The 21,895-nt window shown below is 50.3% G+C and overlaps 1 protein-coding gene across 2 annotated transcripts in view; it reads left to right on the top strand.

The window, feature by feature from the left end:
- Soga1 (suppressor of glucose, autophagy associated 1) overlaps window positions 1–21,895 on the top strand; it is a 71,250-nt gene that overhangs the window by 15,878 nt on the left and 33,477 nt on the right. For both annotated transcript variants that reach the window (XM_036186455.1, XM_036186456.1), the window contains exons 2-4: window positions 2,630–2,854; window positions 8,660–8,818; window positions 21,541–21,603. In XM_036186455.1, coding sequence (XP_036042348.1) covers window positions 2,630–2,854; window positions 8,660–8,818; window positions 21,541–21,603 — 447 coding nt within the window. The remainder of the gene's footprint in view (window positions 1–2,629; window positions 2,855–8,659; window positions 8,819–21,540; window positions 21,604–21,895) is intronic.

The following is a 21,895-nucleotide window of genomic DNA, read 5'->3' on the forward strand; positions in this document are numbered from 1 at the left end:
AGATCTGGCCCCCTCTCCAGAGGGCCTTTCTGTTCCTGGTTCCTCCCTGCCTCCATCAGTACCGACCCTGAGTACTTATCCTGGGGAGTGCTTTCGTCAAGGCTTCATCCCTGATGACTCAGTTTCCCTTCTCTGTGTGCAATCTTGTTTAAGCTAACTGATAGTATTCATGTTGGTGACTCAGTTCCCATATTTGATATGAGACATAATTATGTGTTTCTTCGGTGAGGTGTCTGAATGCCCCTCTATGTAGTGTCTGGTAGTCCTTGCTGTCTTTCACAGCAGGAAGTCCCTCCCTCTTGTTCTTTCCTCCTTAACTAGGCATGCTTTTCTTCATTCCGTCAATACTCATTGGGAGTCTGCAGGAGGCTAAGCAGGTGCTAGATGTCAGGCCAGGCAGGTGGGACGACCTCCCAGGCTCCCATGGTTACTGGAACTCTTACACAGAATTTCAGAGGAGCTGAGGGAAGTGAGGAGCTGGTGACAGAGGGGCAGTAGGTGGCCTTCCTGAATGAGGTCACCTGTAATACCCTCTGCTTAAACCTCAAACCAGCTGGGCAGTGGTGGTGCACACCTTTAATCCCAGCACTCAGGAGGTGGAGGTAGCCAGATCTCTGTGCGTTTGAGGCCAGCCTGGTCTGCAGAAGGAGTTCCAGGACAGTCAGAAATACACACAGAGAAATCCTGTCTCCAAAAACCAAAACAAACAAACAAACCAACAAAACCTTCAAACCAGACCTTCCAGGCCCTGTGTGGCTGACCCCTCTACTCCTTTGGTTTTTTTTTTTTTTTTCTTTTTTCTTTCTTTTTTCCCCCTCTTTGTTTTGTTTGGGTTTTAGATAATCTGATATAGCTGAGGCTGGCTTTGAACTCATGATCTTTCCAACTCCATATCTCCCCGTACCTAACTCTTGCCCTGTCTTTTAAGCCAAAGTAAACAAAATTTTTTGTGAGACAGTCTCACTATGTATAGCCTTGGCTGGGCTGCAACTTCCCATATAGACCAGGCTGGCCTGGAACTAACAGAAATCCTGCCTCTCTGCCTCTGCCTCCTCTCAAGTGTTGGAATGAAATGTTTGTGTCATTATTAAACAAAAACAATTTTAAAATTAAGTTGTTTGTGTGTATGTGTCCCACAGAACCAATGAGGAGGTCAGAAGACATCTTATAGAGGTTGGTTCTCTCCTCTCCTCCACCATGTGGGTCCCAGGGATCAAACTCAGGCCAGCACCTTTACCCATCTTACCGGTCCTTGATAGATTTTTTTTTTTTTCTGAAATGGGGCCTCACTATGTAGCCATGGCTATCCTGGAACTTACTATTGTAGACCAGGCTGGCCTCAGATTCACAGAGATCCACCTGCCTCTGACTCCCAAATGCTGGAATGAAAGGCATGTGCCACCACCATCAACCTCTTGGTGTGTCTGGATGCATTGAGTTCTTTCCTGCCTCTGAGTCTGCACACACTGCTCCTTCTTCCTGGAACGTGTGGTCATTGTTTCTTGCCTTGGCTTACATGTCCCTTCTTTAGAGATGGCCCCCTTGACCTTGTCCCCTAACACAGCACCTCCCACCCCCCCCCCCCCCCCATACTTCTCAGATTGCCATATTGTTGTTATTTTGTTCTTTTTCCCTCCATGAGTTAATAGTATCTGAATTTGGTTTTTGTTTACTGTGTTTTCCTATTAAGGCTTGGGGAGGAAGACAGAGACCATGCTGCTCACTAACGCGTTGCCCTGGTTTTGTGTGCAGCGTAGCGTCAGTTAGGTGGCTGGCACTGGTGAATGTTGACTACATCCTGATGTGTTTCCCATCGCTTCTGTAACAAATCGCCTCTATTGCTTTGACAAAATACCGGCGGTAACCAGCTTACAAGGAGGAACGTGGTGGCCTGTACTTTGCCTCATCCTTTGGAGGCTTCACTTCCTTTTGTGCCTGCTGTGACATAGAGCATCGTGGTGGGGAGAGCGTGGCACAGGAGGCTGCCTACCGCGTGCTATCCAGGAAGCAAGGAGGGAGGGGACCCGGTACCAAGTCCCCTTCAAAGGCGCCTTCCAATGACCTGGTGCCCTCGGCTCCTAAAAAGGGCACACCACTTCCCAGTGGAGCCAGAAGGAAGACTTAGCCGGTAGCAGGTGACTTTGCGGGGACTGTTAAGATCCAGATCTCCAGAGTTGTGTAGCATCTGCAGTCTGAAATGCAAGTCCCAGCAGGCTGCATGTCTGCTGAGTGTTCTAGGGTGTTCTCCATGGCCTTTTGCCCCTTGTGGAGGCTGCCTGCATTTCTTGGCTGGTGGCCCTTTCTCCACCTGCAGAGCCTGTCTGCCTTCCCTCTACAAACGTCTCACATTGCTCGCTCCCACTAGCCTCCCCATCAAGGCCCATCCAGATAGTCCAGGTTAACGCTTCCGCTTCCGTCTGGAGACCCTTATCTTAGTCACATCTGCAAAGCCCCCTTTGCCACAGAAGGCATATATTTACAATGCCTGGGAGTTTCAGCTGTGGTTATCTGGATGTCATCTGGCCTATAACCCCAGGCCCCCAGGGCTGCTTGCCAAATGTGGTCAGCATTCAGGCACCCTGGCCACTGACACGGCATCTGGGGACCTGACCATTCCTCCGGCCTGCAGGACGAGATTGAGGAGCTGCGGGCTGAGATGCTGGAGATGCGGGATGTCTACATGGAGGAAGATGTGTACCAGCTACAGGAGCTCCGGCAGCAGCTGGACCAAGCCAGCAAGACCTGTCGCATCCTGCAGTACCGACTGCGTAAAGCCGAGCGCCGCAGCCTCCGTGCGGCCCAGACAGGCCAGGTGGATGGTGAGCTCATCCGTGGTCTGGAGCAGGATGTTAAGGTCAGTCTGACGATCTCCACCAACCTATTTTATAGGTGCCCATGGTGGGTGGTTGGGTCATGGGCCCTATTGGGGATCCAGGTTATCCCTGTAGTTTACTACTTGCCTTGGGCAAGTTATCCTGTCTGTCTGGGTCTCAGTTTCTCCATCTGCAAAGTTGGGACCCCTGGTGGATCAACAGGTCCTCCAAAATGATATGACCAGAACTCCCCCCCCACCCCCCACCCCCACGCAGCAGCAGCAGCAGCAGCAGCAGCAGCAGCAGCAGCAGCAGCAGCAGGAGACTCTATCTTGCCTGTACCTGGCCTCTGAGTGGCCTCCTACATAGTCTCTGCTCAGTTCTACAGGCTCCTTAGGCTACTGAGAGACCAAAGGAGTGCAGCTGGGCTGGGCTGGCTCAGAGCTGGGCTCCAGTATGACTGGGTTTTGTGATTTTGAGCAAGTTACCTGTGTTTCAATTTCCTCATCTGCAAAATGGGTGTAAGAATATCCAACCCAGGATATTGAGATTGTGGCTAAGACACCAGAGTGATTAGCCTTTATTATTGAATCCGATGTCTGGATGAGGGTTCTGGGGCTCAGAGGGGGGTTGTAGCTATCCAGGGTCAGGGGCTCTCCTCTGTGGGTGGCAGAAGTCAGGCTCACCCACCCCCTAGACCTCACTGCTGGACCCTGCTGCTCCCCTGCCTCAGGAGCAAGCAGGGATGGCCCCACTCAGACAGGTGAGGGCTCCAGGAGAGAAGTCTCCACTGCCTGTCTTATGTAAGCCCTGATGAGGGTCCAAACCATGGGTCCCTGAGCCAGCCCTCTGCTCTCAGAACACAGCCCAGTGTGAGCGGGGGTCACAGGACCTGGGGCTGGTACAGAACAGAGAGGAGCCTAGGAGTCCCATAGGTAACCTCTGCACTGAGGCCCAGGAGAAGAGAGGGCCTGAGCCGGGAACCAGGGATGTTCTAGGGAAGACTCCCAAGGGCCCTCGAGGGCAGACAGGTGCGGAGCCATCCACACAGGCCTGCCTGCTGCTGGAAGGCACTGACGCAATCCAGCCCTGCAAGGCACTCTTAAAGGACACTGTTCATTCCAGAACCAGCGTTGATTTAGTAAAGCCGCGGCTCAGTACAAGCCTGTGTACCTGTGAGGAGCCAGTTTTCTTGACTGCACAGCAAGATCCTGTTTTTGTTTTTTAACAAAACAAAACACGATTAAAAAACAAAGAACCGACCCTCCATTTCTCTCATTGGTCAGAGACAGCAGAGACGGAAGGAGAGTGGAGAAGTTCAGGCAAATCTGCCATTGGGCCCTGGTCCTTGAGGATTTCTGTGAGAGACCTTAGACAAGCCTCCTAGGAGATGAGGGAGTGGGGAACAGGCTGGTGGGCGGGGCCAGAGCAGCTGGGGTGGGGGTGGGGCTCAGCCCTCCGGGAGGAGGGGAAGGGCCCCTTCTGTTGGGATTTGAACCAGCCAATCAGCATCTCCGTGCTTCCCCTGCCCCCCCCTTCCCCTCCCCTCGCAGCTGCAAGGCTGAGCTCATGCTCTGGCTCAGCCCGAGCTGGCCACGGCTTTGCCATCGCACTTCGCCCCAGCGTGCTAGGAATGTTAGAGGCAATTATGGAGGTCCTCAGAATGCTGACTTACCCCAGGCAGGCTAAGGGGACCAGGTGGAGAGGGACTGAAAGGAGTCTGCCTAGGGATCCCTCCTTTGCTCAGCAGGCTCCTGGCCCGGTGCCCTGCAGGGCTTTTGCGCTCCAGTGGTTTATTGGGCACATTGTTATTAGTGAGATTTCCCCCACCGCCACCCCAAAACAACCCTCCCAGGCTCTTTCACTTTTTGCTAGTCCATCCAGTTGACAAGATCTCAGACCCTCAGCAGGCTGGCAGCATGAGGATGGGAGAGTCACTGGATAGAGAGCTGTGCTGCCACTTTGTGGCTGTGTGGCCTTGGGTAAGCTGCCTCTCATCTCTGATCCTGTTTCCCCTGTGGAACATGGAGATATGTTCAGTTCCCTATAGGACTTTCATGAATATAAAATGAAATTACTGAAGAGGGTGCTGTGTGATGGGTGTGGTAGCCATCAACTGAGCATGTGATGGGAGGGTGTCATGGGTGGGGACACGGGGGTCCCACAGCTTTTTCTTGTAGAAGGTCCCAGAACACATCAGTAATATGTACCCCATCCTTAGATAAGGATGCTCTGGCCTTGGCTGTGTCCTGGGTGACTTGCACCATTTTCCCCCCAGAGCCTCAGTTTCCCTCTGTGTAAAGTGGGGTGACACTCCCATCATGTGATTCTTGAGAGAATTCAGTCACACATGGCTCAGGATGCTGCCTGGCCTGGGATGCTGCTTACAGTTGCCATCTCTCTTGCTGAAGATCAGAGCCACCGGGGACATACTGCAATCCGAGGTTCAGATTCCAGAGCTGATGTGCCCAGGAGCTGGGGGCCCTCCGCTGCTGATGGCCTTTGGCAGGGACCAAGGCCGGCACTGTAAACAGTGACCTCATGGCTGAGCACATTTGTTTGTGCTTCAGGCATTTGCCCGGTGTCCGGATGCTGCAGCTGCCTCTCCTCTCTTGCTCTCTCGGCCCCCTCCTTTGGGTGTAACTGTGGGGCTCAATGAGACAAGCACATGGGCCCCTTTAGGCCCTTCTGACATAGTAAGCCATGTTGGGACTTGTCCTTGACAGACCCTTGTTCATAGTTTTATGCCTTCAAGCCTGCCCCCACAGCATCAGCTTTAGACCTTCTCAGTCATGTGACCTTGGGCAACTGACCTTTCCTTTCGGAGTCTCAAAGTGGTAATAAAATGTGTCCTGAGCGTGAGAAAAGCTTGTGGTGCCAGCCTGGGAAGGAGCTAACTGGTTCTATGAATGACCTGTGAGAGCCCAGGGCCCTGGGACCGCTGGAAATCTGGGAGGGGAAGGCAAGGCCAGGCCGTGGTTCCTGCTGCCCACTCGGGTGGTGGTGGCCCTTTGCTTTCTGGCCCTTCTGGAGGCTGCAAGGCACTGCAGGGATCTGAGCTCGCGGCTCTTCTGTCTAGAATTCTGCAGCTTGAGGGGATGCTTTCTTAACATGGGGCCCTGGGGTGTGGAGAACATGGGACAGGGAATCACGGGGATAGGAAACCATGGAGAAGGGAGAGGATCCAGGAACTCATGGGGACCAGATGCTTGTCTTCCTAGGTGGAAGCTATGGTGGATATGGGACACCTCCTATCCCCAGCCCCCATAGAAGATTGTTTGGGAGAGGACCTTGATCCTGGTAGCCCTCTTTAGACAGTAGGGCAGGGGCAGGGGCAGCTCTCCACATATATTCAGCCAGCCACTCCTTCCTCATGTGCTGGATCCCGATTTGTTTATTCACCCAACAAACATTTATTAGGCATTTAGTATATGCCGGGCCCTGAGCTGCTGCTACTGGGACACACACGTGAATGAATCTGAATAGGCATGGCCTTGGTCTCTGTGGTCCACCACTTCCACCCCAGTGCCAAGGCAAGATGAATGAATGAATGAATGAATGAATGAATGGAATGTTGGTGAGGAGAGGGCTTCCTGAGTGACCTAATAGCCTCACATTGAGGACTTTAGCCATAAACCTGGGCCACGATGGATAAAACCAATGCAAAGAGGCAAAGCAGTAATTGGTAATACAATAAAAAATGCTTTTGTGGCCAGGCAGTGGTGGCACACACCTTTAATCCCAGCACTCGGGAGGCAGAGGCAGGCGGATCTCTATGAGTTCGAGGCTAGCCTGGTCTACAAAGCGAGTTCCAGGACAGGCACCAAAGCTACACAGAGAAACCCTGTCTAAAAACAAACAAAGAAACAAACAAACAAAAATGTTTTTTGTGGCTGGGCTGGAGGTATAGCTTTGCACAAAGCCCTGACATTGGTTTTCAGTACTGCATAGACTCAGCAAAGGTGGCGTACGCCTATTAGCCCAGCACTTGGGAGACAGAGGCAGGAAGTTCAATATCAGAAGTTCAAGGCCATCCCTGACTAGTAGCAAGCTCAAGGCTAGGATGGGGAGAAAAAACCTTTCTTGTCTGGCTGGAGAAGTAGATGAGTGGGAGAGTGCTCGCTTAGTGTGCACAAAAGTCCAAGGCTCTATCCCAGCACAGCCTAAGATAAAAAATCCTTGTGTGGATGGTTCCTTGAACTTGTGGCCTTTGAGCGGCTCTGGTGGTTCTTAAGTATTTTACACAATCAAAAATAGGTCATGAAACTATGAAATAAATGCAACTTTGTAAAACATTAAATAGAGTGAATTATTTAAAAATAATAGTAAATAAGAAGCCTTGTATTTTTTGATTACCTTCTGGATTCCAGCCACCACCCAAGCACCCGATGCCATTTACTCCCTCCAGCAGCCCTCATGAGCAGTGTATCCACCCATTTATTGCTGACCACATGGCCAGTGAATGCTGGCACTGGGCTTGAATCTAGTTTTCTTCTCTGCAAAATCTTTTTTATGATATTGAAGGTTTGCCTTCTCTACTTTATGGGTGAGGAAAGCTTTGTGGCCCAGGGTGGCTACAGGAGAGGCTTGTGGCCCTCCATCTGGCGTCCTCAGAGAGCTTCAGGCTGGAGGGGGCAGTGGGCAGAGGAGGGAGGAGGGAGGAGGGAGGAGAGGCATGCCCAGTTTCCTCTCAACTGTTGTTTTTCCTGGCCTTCCCCGCATACTGCCAAAGGGGTCTGTGCTGAGTTGGGCTTGGGCCCAGGCAGAGGGCAGAGCCAGGGAGGGCCTCTTCCCTTCCAGAGGGAGGAGGCGCATGGTCATTTCCGACACTGGCAGGCCTGGGTGCTGGGCTGTCTATGCTGCACAGGTTTTGCTGGCAAAGCCTTCAGACTCCTGGGGGACCCTGGCTGTGCTGGCTGCTCCAAACTCCAGGGAGTCCCAGTCCAGCCCAGCTGTGCTCGATATGTGTGACCCTGAAAAAGTCACTTCTGAGCTTCTGTAAAATGGGGGCAGGACTAGCATCTGGGTGTTAGCAGGGCCCAGCCTACCCGGGGATAGCATCTATTTGTGTTTGACCAGCACAGGAGGTCTCCCTTCACCCCACCCCAGTCCCCCGGCCTTGCCACACCCAGCAGCAAGGGCATGACAGAGGGGGTCCTCCAGAGTCTGGGGTGCTTTTCCTGCTGAGTCTAGACCTTGGATTAGAGACTGCACTCTGTTAGCTGCGTCCAAGGGATACTTGGACACTTCTCCAGCTTCTGTCATTTCAGCATGTTCTATATCCCAGAACAGGCCTCAGGGTCACTGTGACCTCCAGCAGGTCATGCCTGTCTCTGGACGTCGGTCCTGGGAGCAGCAGCCACAGGTCATCAGACACTCACTGTAGCAGGTGCCGGGTGAAGGCTTTGTGAGCAATAGCTGATGTGATCCTCCTGTCGGCCTGAGATGGCCCTCTCACTGCTGTACCCATTTTATACAAGCCGAGAACACTGAGGCACAGGGCCAGGAAATGACTTGCTGAGGCTTACATGCTGCCCATCTGGTACTGGGCTTCCAAACTAACTCTCCTTCCTCACAGGCTCCCCCAGCTGAATATAAAGGCACCTGTAAGAACAGAACACACCCAATATGTTGCCCCCAAAAGCTGGGTGCCTGGGTTTGGGTTTGGGTGTCTGTTAATCCCTAGATTCATGGCTCTTGGGTGAGTCTTAGGATCCCTTGTGCCTCAGTTTCTCTGTCTGTTGAGTCAGGGTGATGAGGTGACTGACATGGTGAGATGATCACTGAGTCTCCAGGTATGTCCTCCTTCAGTTTGAACATTTTCTCTCTCTCCCGCCCTGGCTCAGGTCTCTAAGGACATCTCCATGCGGCTTCATAAGGAGCTGGAGGTGGTGGAGAAGAAGCGGATGAGGCTGGAGGAGGAGAACGAGGGGCTTCGGCAGAGGCTCATCGAGACAGAGCTGGCCAAGCAGGTGCTACAAACGGAGCTGGATCGTCCCAGAGAGGTGAGGGTGGGATACTCATCTCCGCCTGATTGTTTGTGGACCGAGATGGGTACCTTGGGCCTCCCTGGCAGTATTGATTATCCATTCATCCTTCCAGCATGGATTTGCTGAGTACCTCATCTGTATTCTACACTGGACATTCAGAATAGAGTGGTGAAGCCGGGTGATGGTGGTGCACAACTTTAATCCCAGCACTCAGGAGGCAGAGCCAGGAGAATCTCTGTGAGTTCGAGGCCAGTCTGATCTACAGAGAGAGATCCAGGAAGGCACCAAACTACACAGAGAAACCCTGTCTCAAAACAAACAAACAAAAAAACCAAACAGAATAGAGTGGTAAGCGAGGTTCACTTACTGGGATTAATTACTCTCTGGGATTATAGAGGGTATGTTCATCAATGCCCAGCAAAAAGATGAGGGAACGTCTGTGCCTTAGTTCCCTCATCTGTAAGGTTGGGCAGTTGTTCCCTGCTCACTGAGCGGGCTACTGACTAGCTTGTGTGGACATGCTTTAGGGACTAGTGTTGCCACTCAGTTTGAGAAGGATGCTAGGCCTGGGTCTCTGAATGTGTCTCCAGACCCCATGGCCCCCATCCCCATGTCCCCCATGCTGGTTGATGTCGGCCTCTCCACCTGTGAGTTAGGCTGGACAGTTTATCTCAGAAATCTTTGCAAAGGCCCAATAAAGCTGTGATTAGTTTCACGGCTGAGCAAACAGCTTCCTTCTGGGAGAGGGAGGTGGGTTCTCAAGGTCATGCAGACTGCTGGGACTTTGCAGAATGCCAGTGGAAAGCCATCAGCTGGGTGATGTAAGCCTAGATACTTCCTGATTCCAGGGGGAGTGTGTGTCCAAACACTAGGTGGCCTCTGGCCCCAGAAGGCACAGCTAGCCCTCAGCTGGTTGGCTGCTCATTAGGTATCTCAGGCTGTACGTTTTCTGGGGCACCCACCTGCTTCCCAAGAGGGCCAGCATGCCAGCAGTCCAGAACCGAGACATCACGGTCCCAAGGGCAGAGCAGTCCTTTGACTGCCCTTCACACTGGGTGAATTGTTGCCAGGTGCCAGTGGCCCACAGGGCGGGGAGGGGAGGATCTGCCCCAAGGACTGCTGTGGGAGGTTTCCTCCCTTCAAGCAGTTTCCTGCCCATCGTGGGCAGCCTACAGCACTGGGTGCCCCCTGCACACGATCTTGTTGCTTCCATGTCTGATGGTGAAAAGAAGGGGTGGTACAGAGTACCCTTAGAATAGCCCATTCTTCATGCACAGATAGGGAAACTGAGGCCCTCAGCTGCAGCTTGTTGAGTTTGCCTCAGGCTTTCCTCAACAAAGATGTAACTGAAGCCACTTCCCCTCTCTGAGTCTTAGTTTCTACCTCTAAGACAGCAGTTCTCAACCTTCCCCATGCTGCAACCCTTTAATACAGTTCCTCATGTTGGGACCCCAGCCATAAAATTATTTTTGTTGTTACTTCATAACTGTAATTTTGCTACTGTTATGAATCATAATGTAAATATCTGTGTTTTCTGATGGTCTTAGATGATCCCTGTGAAAGGGTCATTTAACCCCAAAGGGGTCATGTCCCACATGTTGAGAACGATGCTCTATGATATCAGGATGCAAATAGTCCCAGTTTCCGAGACTGTTTTGAATAACTAAGAAGTTTGTGTAACCAGAGGGACCAGGAATACAGCCCAGTGGTAGAGTGTGTGCCTGGCACATGGGAGGCCCTGGGATCAATCCCTAGGGCCGAAAAGAAAACAAACAAAACAAAACCTTTTGAGTGACTATGGAATACTCTGAAGAAGTTAGAAAGAATGAGTTCATGCGACCATTTCCCAGAAGGACAGAGTTACTGCATCACCTAGCAGTTCCAGTTCTCAGTATATCCCCAAAAACCATGAACAGAGGACACAGAGATGATCCAGCCTCCATGTTCATAGCATTATTCATAGTAGCCCAGAGACAGAACAACCCAAATGCTGAGTGATGATGGATGGATATACAAAGCCAAGTTGTGTGTGTCATGGGGCAGTTGTTTAACCTGGAGGATTGAAGTGCTGATACACACTACAGCATGGATGGGCCTTAAAACATCATGCCATGGGAAGGAGCCCAGACATGTGAGGGTAAACGTTGTAAAGTTCCATTTATCTGAGAATCCTGGAGTCGTCAGATTCCTAAGACCAGAGTAGAGGTACTGGGCAGGGGAGGAGGGAGCCAGGGCTGACTGTTCAGTGGGAGTGGGGGGCACAGTTTCAATTTGGAGCAATTGAGGGGCTTTGGAGACAGATTGTGCTTGTCATACAGAAGGAGTAGATTTGAGCAGGATGTGGTGTTACCACCTACTGTCCCAGCACCTGGGAGACAGAAGCAGGAGGATCGGGAGTTCAGGTCATTTTCAGCTCCATAGTGAGTTGGAGCCATCCTGGGCTACATGAGACCCTGTCTCACAAAGAGAGCCTGGGTTCAAACCTTAGCACCAGAAAAAACAGAAGTCAAAAACGGTAATTATGTTAAATATACTTTACCATAATAAAAAAAAGAACATTTGAGATGGTAAATTTTTATGATAGAACCTTTGCCACATGTTTAAAAAGTAGAAAAGTATGTACTGATATGAGAAGGTCTCCGAGGTATGTTGCAAACCTGGGAAGGAAATGAGGGAGCTAGGCCGGGTGGCCAGACCCATTATCCCAGCTACCTGGAAGGCTAAAGGCAGGGGATGGCACATCCTAGGCCTGCCTGAGCTGCAGAGTTAGTTTAAGGTCAGCTGAGGTGATTTAGTGAGACCTTGTCTGGAAATAAAAAGTCAGTAAAGGGCTGCGAACATTGTCCAGGAGTAGCCCAACATGCACGAAACCCAGGATTTGAGACCCATTAGAGCCAAAAAAGAAAGCTACAGAATTGCATATATTGAAAAATCCCACAAGTTATTTTAGATTTCATACATACCAGGGTAGGGTGGACTCTTGAGCTATACCACCAGCCCAAAGTTAGGCTGTGTGTGTGTGTGTGTGTGTGTGTGTGTGTGTGTGTGTGTGTGTATGTGTGTCTGTGCCTGCTTGTATGCCTGTGTACACCGTCTGTGTCCAGGTGCCTACAGGGGCCAGAAGATGGCATTGGGATCGCTGAACTTGAGCTATAGGCGGTAATGAGCTGCCCAGTGTGGGAGCTGGGAACTGAACTAGTCCTCTGCAAGAGTATCAAGTGCTCATAACTGCTGGGCCATCTCTTCAGGCCCCCTGGGGTTGAATAATCAGAATGTACAGTCCCAGTAGTTGGGAAGCAGAGCCAAAGGGGATTAATGTGAATTTGAGGCCAGCCTGGGCTACAATGTAAGACTGTCTCATAAACAAAAGAATAAAATAAAAAATAGACTGGGAATGTAGCTCAGTTGGTAGAGTGCTTACCTAGGATAAATGAGATCCTGGATTCAATATACAGTTCCAAATAAAATGAGCGTGGTTACACACATCTGTAACTCTAGCACTCAGGAGATGGAGACATGAAGCTCGGGGTTATCCTTGGCTACATAGTGAATGTGAGGACAGCCTGGGATACATGAGACAGTGCTTCCAAAAAAAAAAGTATTTGCCTGGCAGTGGTGGCGCACACCTTTAATCCCAGCACTCAGGAGGCAGAGCCAGGCGGATCTCTGTGAGTTCAAGGCCAGCCTGGTCTACAGAGCGAGATCCAGGAAAGGCGCAAAGCTACACAGAGAAACCCTGTCTCGAAAAACAAAAAAAAAAACAAAAAAAAAAAAAAAAGAAAGAAAGGAAGGGAGGGAGGGAGGGAGAGGGAGAGAGAAAGAAAGAAAGAAAGAAAGAAAGAAAGAAAGAAAGAAAGAAAGAAAGAAAGAAAGAAAGAAAGAAAAGGAAGAAAGAACTTAAGCTAGACATGATGGGCACTTCTATAGTCCCATTACAGGGAAGCCTGAGGGGAGATGGACCAAGTGCAGGAGTCTGAGGCTAGCCTGGATAACATAGTAAGACCCTGTCTTTAAGAACAAATCAAAACGTACTAAGGTATTACTTGTGAAATTTAAAGACAAACAAACAAACAAACAATTTTTTTTACTACATTTAAAAACTTTATTTTGACTGAGCAGTGGTGGCACGTACCTTAAATCCCAGCACTTGGGAGGTAGAGGCAAGAGGATCTCTGAGTTCGAGGCCAGTCTGGTCTACAGAGTGAGTTCCAGGACAGCCAGGGCTACAGAGAGAAACCCTGTCTCAAAAAACCAAGAAAGACAAAACAAACCCCACAACTTTATTTCTTGTGTGTGTGTGTGTGTGTGTGTGTGTGTGTGTGTGTGTGTGTGTCCACAGCCGGTGTGAGGAGGTCAAAGGATAACTTGAAGAAGTTGGTTCTTTTCTTCCACCTCATGGATCCCAGGTACCAAACTCAGGTCACCAGGGTTGGTGGCAGGTGCTTTTACCCACTAAGTAGCCCCACAGCCCTACTTGTGGAATTTCAAATAATGTAAAGAGCCCAGAATTGACCCTAACACAGAGTAGGCGCCGAAGACTCCGGTTCTCTTTCCTGGGAAACAGATGCCTTAAGTCTGGTCTGTCCTGATGTGTGGTGTTGGCTCCAGATCCTGTTTGTGTGGTGTTTGCCCTCTCCTCCTCCCTCTCCTTCCTGACATGGTTGCTATGGAGACAAGGGTCCCTCAGCACTTCTGCAAGCGCTGCAGTCCCATCCTCATGACCTGCCTTTGCCATCCTGACAGGTTGCTGGGGCGATGTTGTCACTGACTGGGAATGGGAGCCCCTGCCTTCAGCTGATGCTTGTTGCTATGGAGACAGCTCAGTGGCGAGACAGAAGGGAGATGGCATGCCCTGACTGCTATCCGCAGTGGCATTGTGGCTCAGCTGGGCTGCTGCTTAAGAATCATAATAGCCGCTGCCCTTTCGTCCACTATCATCTCCCTTGTATTGGGGCAGAAAGCCAGTGTGAGTGTGATTTGTCCTCACATAGCTGCTGTGTCTGGGTGCTTACCTGTGCCAGGCACAGCTTCCAGCCTTGCCCATGTGCCTTCATGATGTTTAACCCTCCACTGTCCCTGCTTTATAGGTATTCCTCCTTCGTGGACATTTTAAAATTGCAGTTTAATTCGGTGATCACACAATACACCATCTTATAGTTCCGTCTCGTGGATTGATGATGTATTGCCATCACCATGATCTAATTCCAGAAGACTCCCATTGCTCCTGTAAGTGACCCCACACCTGTTAGCAGTCTCTCTACCCCTCCCCTCCAGCTCCTGGCAGCTGCTGGCCTGTTTTCTGCCTCTATTGATTTGTCCATTCAGGAGATTGCATTCAAATGGAATCAAGCACTGTGTGATCTTTGGTGATGGGCTTCTATGACTTAGCCGAAGGCTTTCCGGGTTTAGGCATCCATGTTGAAGGACCTCATTTCTTTTCATGGCTGGGTAATAATCCATTGTGTGGGTTGAGTGCCTTATATTGAATAGATATTTGGGTGGCTTCCACTTTCCGCTGTCGTAAATAATGCTGCAAAGGGCATCCATGTTCACTTATTTTATGATTCTGTATTGCACACAGCAGTGGAACTGCTGTCTATGACTGAAGACTGAGGAAAGAGAAGTAGGGATGCAAACCCGGGGCCCTGGGTCTCCCACACTTGCGCTGACTCCTACCAGAGATGCTGCTGCCCTGGCTGAGCCCTCAAGGGGCTTTCTCAGAACCCACATCGGTGATTTCTCATCTGGATTTCCTCCTTGGTGGGTGGGGAGAGCACTGCCAACCACCTGGGGTCAGGCCCTGGTTCTGCTGCTTCCGGCCCCGGTCTGCAATATGCCAGGCGCAAACCCAGACGTGGAGCCTCGGAGGCCTGGATGTGAATCTTGGCTTTGCTGTTTCCTTGAGAGTGACTGTAACCTTGGGCAGATGGCACAACAGCTTTAGTGCTCACTTGGTCTGTTTACAAAAAGGGAAAATCAGTCCCTACAGTTAGGGGTGTTGGTGGGAATTCAATGAGGCAGGCTGGGAAGTGCTCAGCATAGAATCAGCACTTGCTAAATACAGTGTGTACTATTATGGTTACCATCTCAACCAGCCACTGGCTGCCGGCCTGGAGAAGCCCTTGCTGCCTCCTCCCACAGAGGCTCTCCCCATAGAGCCGGCAGCTGCACGTGGAAGAAACAGCTACACAGAAAACTGTCAATGGTACTTGGTTTGGGACACGAGTTTCTGGGAGCTCAGGCTCTTGCTGGGATGGATTGGACCAGGGATGTACAGAGGTGCCACCCAGGCTCCTCATAGTGGCCTTATGAGGAGTAGGAAGTGTGCCTTTGGACTGGGTCCTGCTGGAACTGTGGTTGCTTTCTCTCTGGTATTCTGGCCCACCCTATACAGAGCCAGAACATTGCCTTTTGAGCAGGACTGGCCCCTCTGAGGGCTCTAAAAGGGAGCTCTGACAGACCTTGGCTCCCTTGAGGGGCAAGGCAGCCCCCAGCCACCTGGCCAGCTGCCACACAACAGATGGGAGGGCTGTCTGTGTGCTTGCAAAACCTGCCTTGGTTTCCCTCCTGAACTCAGGGCAGTGCAGAAGCCCAACAACTTCCACATGGTGGGAGAGGGTTCAGTCCAAGACAGAATGACTGGAACCACTGCAGTCCACCTCCCAAGGCGCAGCTTCCTGCTCTCTGCTTGCCTCCATTCTGTGAGCTTCCAGCCCCACGGCCTGCCTGCTGCTGGCAAGGTGTGCCATGGCTTCTTAGAGAGCTTTGAAGTGAAAAAACAGTAGGCCTTTACCTTCCCCCACAGATCCACAGAGAATGAAATCCTTTCCAGGCTCTTGCAATCCAGTCCGTACTCTGAGATTCCTACTTGGGAGTGAACAGACACTCCCAACAGGATTTTCTGTGTGTATACAGACACACTCTTACGTATATGTGTGCATGCTTCTTTAAATTAAAAAATGTAATATAAACTTAATGAGACAAAAATCCTATTGCAAAAGCCCCTAGACGCATACCTGGCGTAACTCTGAGGAAGGTTCCAGCAGGCCCTGGCCACACTGCCTGCCCCTAAGGCAGGAAACCGGGGACCATTGCTTCCCTCTGTCCTTTGTGCTCTTTCAATGTCACTGTGTGACTGTGGCATCTATTCAAAATGATAGAACCAGTGTAAAAATATACAAAATAATGAAAGCCGTACCCAGCCACTCCCTTCTCATCTGCATAACTTGGGATTAGCAGTTTGCTTTGTGTTTTTTCTGGGTCTTTCCCTGTGTTTAACAATGCACCTTTCTATGTCTTTAAAAAATAAACAAAGATGGGTTTAGGTTACACACGCGGTTTCTGTAATGTACAGGATCATGTTGCATGATATAGCCTTTTAAAATGCTAGATGCTTTGGGGTTTTCTTCAGTCTGAAATGCTTATTATAAAAATATCACAGAATCAAGCAAGCATAGGAAGGGAAGAAAGTCCCAAACCGAACCATCTATTTCAGTCTTAAACACAGAGCCACAGATCTAGAAGGTGCTCCAGAGGACGCCAGTTGGCAAGGGTCCCTCAGGGAGAGGAGGAGGATGGGGGCGGCACGAGAGGAGGCCTTGGCTTTATCTACTTGTCATCTGTGCTTTGCTGGGGTGTTTTGGGGGTGGGTGGGATGGGGTGGTTGCTTTGTTTGGGTTGGTTTGTCAAGACAGAGTTTCTTTGTGTAGATCTCGCTCTGCAGACCAGGCTGGCCTTAAACTCAGAGATCCACCTGCCTCTGCTTCCTGAGGGCTGGGTTAAAGGCGTGCACCACCACCGCCCAGCATGACTATATTTTTGTATGTTATGTGGCTGTTCCTGTTTTGTTTTGCAATAGGGCTTGCTATGTAGTCCAGGCTCACCTGGAACTCACTATGTATACCATGCTGGCCTGGAACTTGCTGTGCAGACAGGCTCACCTGGAACTCACTATGTACACCATGCTGGCCTGGAACTTGCTATGTAGTCCAGGCTCACCTGGAACTCACTATGTATACCATGCTGGCCTGGAACTTGCTGTGCAGACAGGCTCACCTGGAACTCACTATGTACACCATGCTGGCCTGGAACTTGCTATGTAGTCCAGGCTCACCTGGAACTCACTATGTATACCATGCTGGCCTGGAACTTGCTATGCAGACAGGCTGGTCTTGGACTTGTGGTATTCTTCCTGCTTCTGCCCCTAAGTGCTGAATTTATAGTTGTGTGCCACTATGCCCAGGTATTCAGTTTGGGTTTTTAGTAACATTTTATTGAGATGTCATTGACATACTATGAATCTGCCTTCCCCCTTTTAATTTGCAGTGCTGGGAATTGAACACACGCCAGCCAAATGCTCTGCTATTAAGCTACATCCCCAGCCCAAGTTTGCCCCTTTAAACTGCACAGTTAGTGGATCGCACAATTATGCATCCCTAATTCCAGGACTTTTTTGCTACAGCCTTTGAAAAAGCCAACCTTGCGTTTATTAGCAGTCGCTCCCCATTCCTTCCTCTCTCAGCTCTGGGACACCATCAATATACTTTCCATCTTTGCCAATTTGCCTGGCCTGCAGTTTGTGGAAATGGAACCTGATGCTATGTGCCTGATGTTGTGTCTTCTTGGACACACACACACACACACACACACACACACACACACACACACACCTAGATCCCTAGACAGGGATCCCATAACAAGCCAAAGTCCAACTTTGTGAACCAACAGGTTTTATTGGGGTCACTTACAGGAGTACGGATGAGGGGTTACTTCCAGGAGTATGGGTGAGGGGTCACTTACAGGAGCAGAAATGACTCAGACAGCTGCATCACTGAGGCCCACCCCAGCACGGGTGATGCTCACAAAGCTGGGAACCTGGAGCACACTGCACAGCCTGCAGGCAGCTCAGCAAGATTGTCCTTCCCAGGTGACTCTGGTCGGAAGTTTTTCGAGGCAGCTGATCTGGTCTCAGGGTTTTTGCAGCTTTTCTCCTCTGAGAGTTTTCTTTGGAGTTCAGCTTCACTTTGTGTGAGAGGGACTCTCAGCTTTTATTGCTGACTCTGGCAGAGAGGGGCCTAGTGAATCTGGCCCGTTTCAGGGGCTTCCTGAACCTATTTTGTGTTGTTTACCTCCCTGCTTAAGGAGCTTTCTGCAGGATGGAAAGTTTTAATCTTGGAGTAAACTGTTACACAGCAGTGCCTGCCATGTCTGGATGGCCTGGCTCACTTCACGTGGTGTCTTCAAGGCGCCCACGTGGCCCTGAGCATTAGGACCCCATTCATTTCATGACCAGTAAGTTTTCCTGTGTGAACACATCAGTAGCTTGTTTCTCCATTCCTCACTTGGAGGCCTGTTGGGTGGGAAGCTTTGTTTGTAGGTTGCTTCCATTGCTTCACAGTGTTATTTGTCACGGCCCCTCAGCCATTCCTGTGGCTTTTTACATCATCTCATGCGTGCATATGTGATAGCTGGGCACCTTCAAGATCTGGGTCTCTTCTCATCCTTCCTGGGATTAGGGGGACTTGGTGGAGCTGTGGTCACCTAGCTCATAGATTTCTAGGGGGGCAAAGGAGTTCCTCTGTGTGGGTTCTCCAGAATCACAGCAGAGGCCACAGCCAAGACACCACTCAGCCTGTGGGAGTCTGACCCTCAGCACCACCTCATCACTCCGCGGGAGTCTCCCCCTGAGCTCTCCCTTCCAGGTCCCTTGTTTTGTGACCCCCCCCCCAAGTCCTCTTTTGAAAGACCTGGGGCTCTCTTGGCAGCCTGGTGGCATCCGGACTCTATCTCCATCTTCCTGCCTCATTGGTATTCTGTAAGTTCTGTATGACCTAAATGAGTTTTAAGACAGACCTAGAGTGGGCTGACAAGATGTAAAAACACCAGACTCGGGAAGGAATCCTGCAGTTCCCAGCAGCCAGCCTAGCATAATTGGTAAACTCCAGGCAAATGAGCAACCCTGTCCCCAAAAATACAAGATGAACCGAAGAGAGAGAGCTTCTGAATACCTGAGGTTGCCCTCTGGTGTTCACATGCACACGTGCACACACATGCACACACACACACACAAACACACACGCATCCATTTATGCATGCATACATGTGTGCACACTAAAGTTGTCTTCTAGTCTCCACATGCAAACATATGCATTTGTGCATGCACACACATCCCCACATGTGCACACACACTTGCAAACACCCACATGGACATGCACACATGATCGGGCCAACTGCTTTGCTAGGAAGTGACTTTAACCTTGGATGGCTGAGGCCTACCTCAGGCCAGTTACTTCAGACTCTGAAGTGATGATGCCTTTGTTGGTGTTTTCCCAAATCTCCAGATAATTCTTCCCTGCATGCAGGTTGGAAACCACTGTGACAGCTGCACTCAGGTCCTCATCAAAGACACATTTTCTCCCACTAAGCCTTTGGAATACAGTCAAGAGCTAGGTCAAGAATTAGTCTCAGGTTGGTTTTGTATTTGCTACAGAACTCTGGTCAAGTTCCTGCCCCTTTCTCAGTTTCAGTAAAACAGAGCTTGATGAACTGGAGAGATGACTCAGTGGTTAAGAGCCCTGGCTGCTCTTCCAGAGGTCCCAGGTTCAATTCCCAGCTCACAGTCATCTGTAACTCCAGATCCAGGAGATGCAACGCTCTCTTCTGGCTTCTACAGGCACTGCACACAAGCGATGTACAAACATACATACAGGCAAAACACTCATGTACATAAAATAAAAATATACAAACAAACACGTCTTGTTTTATGTCAGTGGCCTGCCTGCAGTGATGGGGAATGAGAGGTGACAGTTGGCATATCTAAAGCCCCTGGGGAGCATTTTCAGAAATTCAAGTGGGCAGCCCAACTCAGAAAGTTGAGAACAACCCAAGTGTGGTTTCAAAAGCTGGTGGCATGAATCATCCCTCTCTCGGGAGGAAGTGTTCAATGGAATCATGCGTCTAATTGAATGACTTCTTTAAACAACAAGAAACTTCAGCACTGATTATTGTAGCATTTCCTGAAATTCCCCACCGTGGGGCTTGTGCCGTTTTGCGCTCCTGCCAGCGATAAATGAGCCTTCTTGTTTAGCTAGAGCCCCACCGATAGGTCGTATTGTTAGAAGGCTTGGCGTGGTGCCAATCTGATCATTGAGAAGTGGCACCTCGGTGTAGCTTTCCTTGAGTGTCTCCATTCTGAGAGGGGCCAAGCATCTCTCCAGGGTTAAGATGGATTTGCCTTGTTTCTGTAAACTTCCTCCCACCCTGAGCTGGGGCTGGAACCTAGAGCTCCATGCACACTGAGCAAGCTCTCTCCCACTGAACAGCATCCCCCAGTCTTTCTTTTAATGAGACGAGGTCTTAATCTGTGGTACAGACAGGCCTTGAATTTATGATTCTCCGGCCTTGAGCTCTTGAGCAATTGGGAGTAACTGGATTTATAGGCCTGCACACCTGGGCCTGACTTCCTGTGCTCTTTCTTACATTCCTAACCCATTTTCCCATTGCAGATATTTTCACCAGTTCATTGCTTATTTCTTAACGTGTGTGTGTGTGTGTGTGTGTGTGTGTGTGTGTGTGTGTGTTTCTGAAGATGGAACCCAGGGCTTGGAACACATGGGGCCTGTTTTCTAGCACTGAGCTGTGCTGGGACCGAGATGGTCTGCTCTTCATTGTTTTGTTTTTATCTGTGTAGTATTTTCTGTGTAATCAATTGTATTGACTCCCCTACCTCCGAAGCTTCTGGGCTTTTGAGCCTTTGCTTGTTGTTCGGCTCTCATGATCACGTTTGAGTCTCCTGTGCTGTTTCTACTTTTGCACCCACAGTTTGTTCATTAGTATTCGTTCTGTGTCCAAGGCCCTGTGAAATGTCACTTCCTGTGAGGTGGAGATTTGCATGCAGAGTTTTAGGGAAGATCCCCTTAGGCAGTGACAGGGTGTGACAGAAATAGAAACTGAATCACTTGGATGCCCTGGACTCAAACTAGTGGCCCTTTGGGGTTGAGGCATGGGGCCAGGGCTCCACCCAGGGAGTGCACTTAAGATGCTCCCCTTAGCCAGCTAGCACCACCAAGAACAGTCCTCGGTTTGGAGACCTTTCCTGGGAGAATGAACACCACGGTCCTGAAGCAGGGGGCCACCTGAGGCCACCGCATCCTTTTGGTATCTCATTTGTATAGTTCAGTGTTGTGTTCTCTGTACTCTGAAGTGTGCTCAGGAAATCTCTGATGAGTGAATGAAAGACAAGTGTCAGCTATGAAAACGTACATCCTCAAGTGACATCTGGAGTGAGCCGTTGTATTTATATATTTAGGAACACACACATATGCAGCAACACTTAAAGAAAGAGGCCATGAATTTGAATGAGGGTATATGAGAGGGATTGGAGGGAAGGAAGGGAGAAAATTATATAATTATATTTTAATCTGCGAGGGTGGGGGGAGCCCAGAAGAGCCCAAATTCCCATTTCCAGCCAACAGGCAACAGGATGGCAATGGCACAGGTGGGTGCAGGGAGGAGGAGCCCTGGGCAAGGCATCCGCTTATTTCCTCCAGTCTGCTTGCCCTGTGCTGCTCACTCAGTGACCACCCCCCCCCCCCCCCCCCCCCCCCCCCCCCGGCTCGGACGAGGGTGTTGGCTGACACATGCAGGCTGGGCTGAGGCCGTCAGTGTGACTGTTGTGTGAGCCCTCCTTGGACACATCGTCTTCATGATCTTTCAGTTTGGTTCTTCTTTCCCTTTAGCATTCCTTGAAGAAAAGAGGAACCCGATCTCTGGGGAAGACAGACAAGAAGCCCACTGCACAGGTACTTCCTCAGCACCCCCCACACCCTGCATGGAGTTTGGAAGACCAGGCCAACTTAAGTGTCCTGGGATGTGTGCCCCCCCCCCTCCTGTACACTTCCTTCCGTGTGCATGTTCTCAACTCCACTATTGCTTTCCTTTCTCCAAGCCCACTCTGAACCTATCCTTAGACACTCCAGGGTCAAAGGTCCTAGGACTCTGCGGCTTGATTGCCACCCGACTGAGATGAATCACTTCAACTTCCTGGTCCATTTCCTCATCTATTCCTATTCTGTGGGTTTGTTGTAAGAATTA

This window comes from Onychomys torridus, chromosome 4 (assembly GCF_903995425.1).
Source record: "Onychomys torridus chromosome 4, mOncTor1.1, whole genome shotgun sequence".
Classification (NCBI taxonomy): Eukaryota; Metazoa; Chordata; class Mammalia; order Rodentia; family Cricetidae; genus Onychomys; species Onychomys torridus.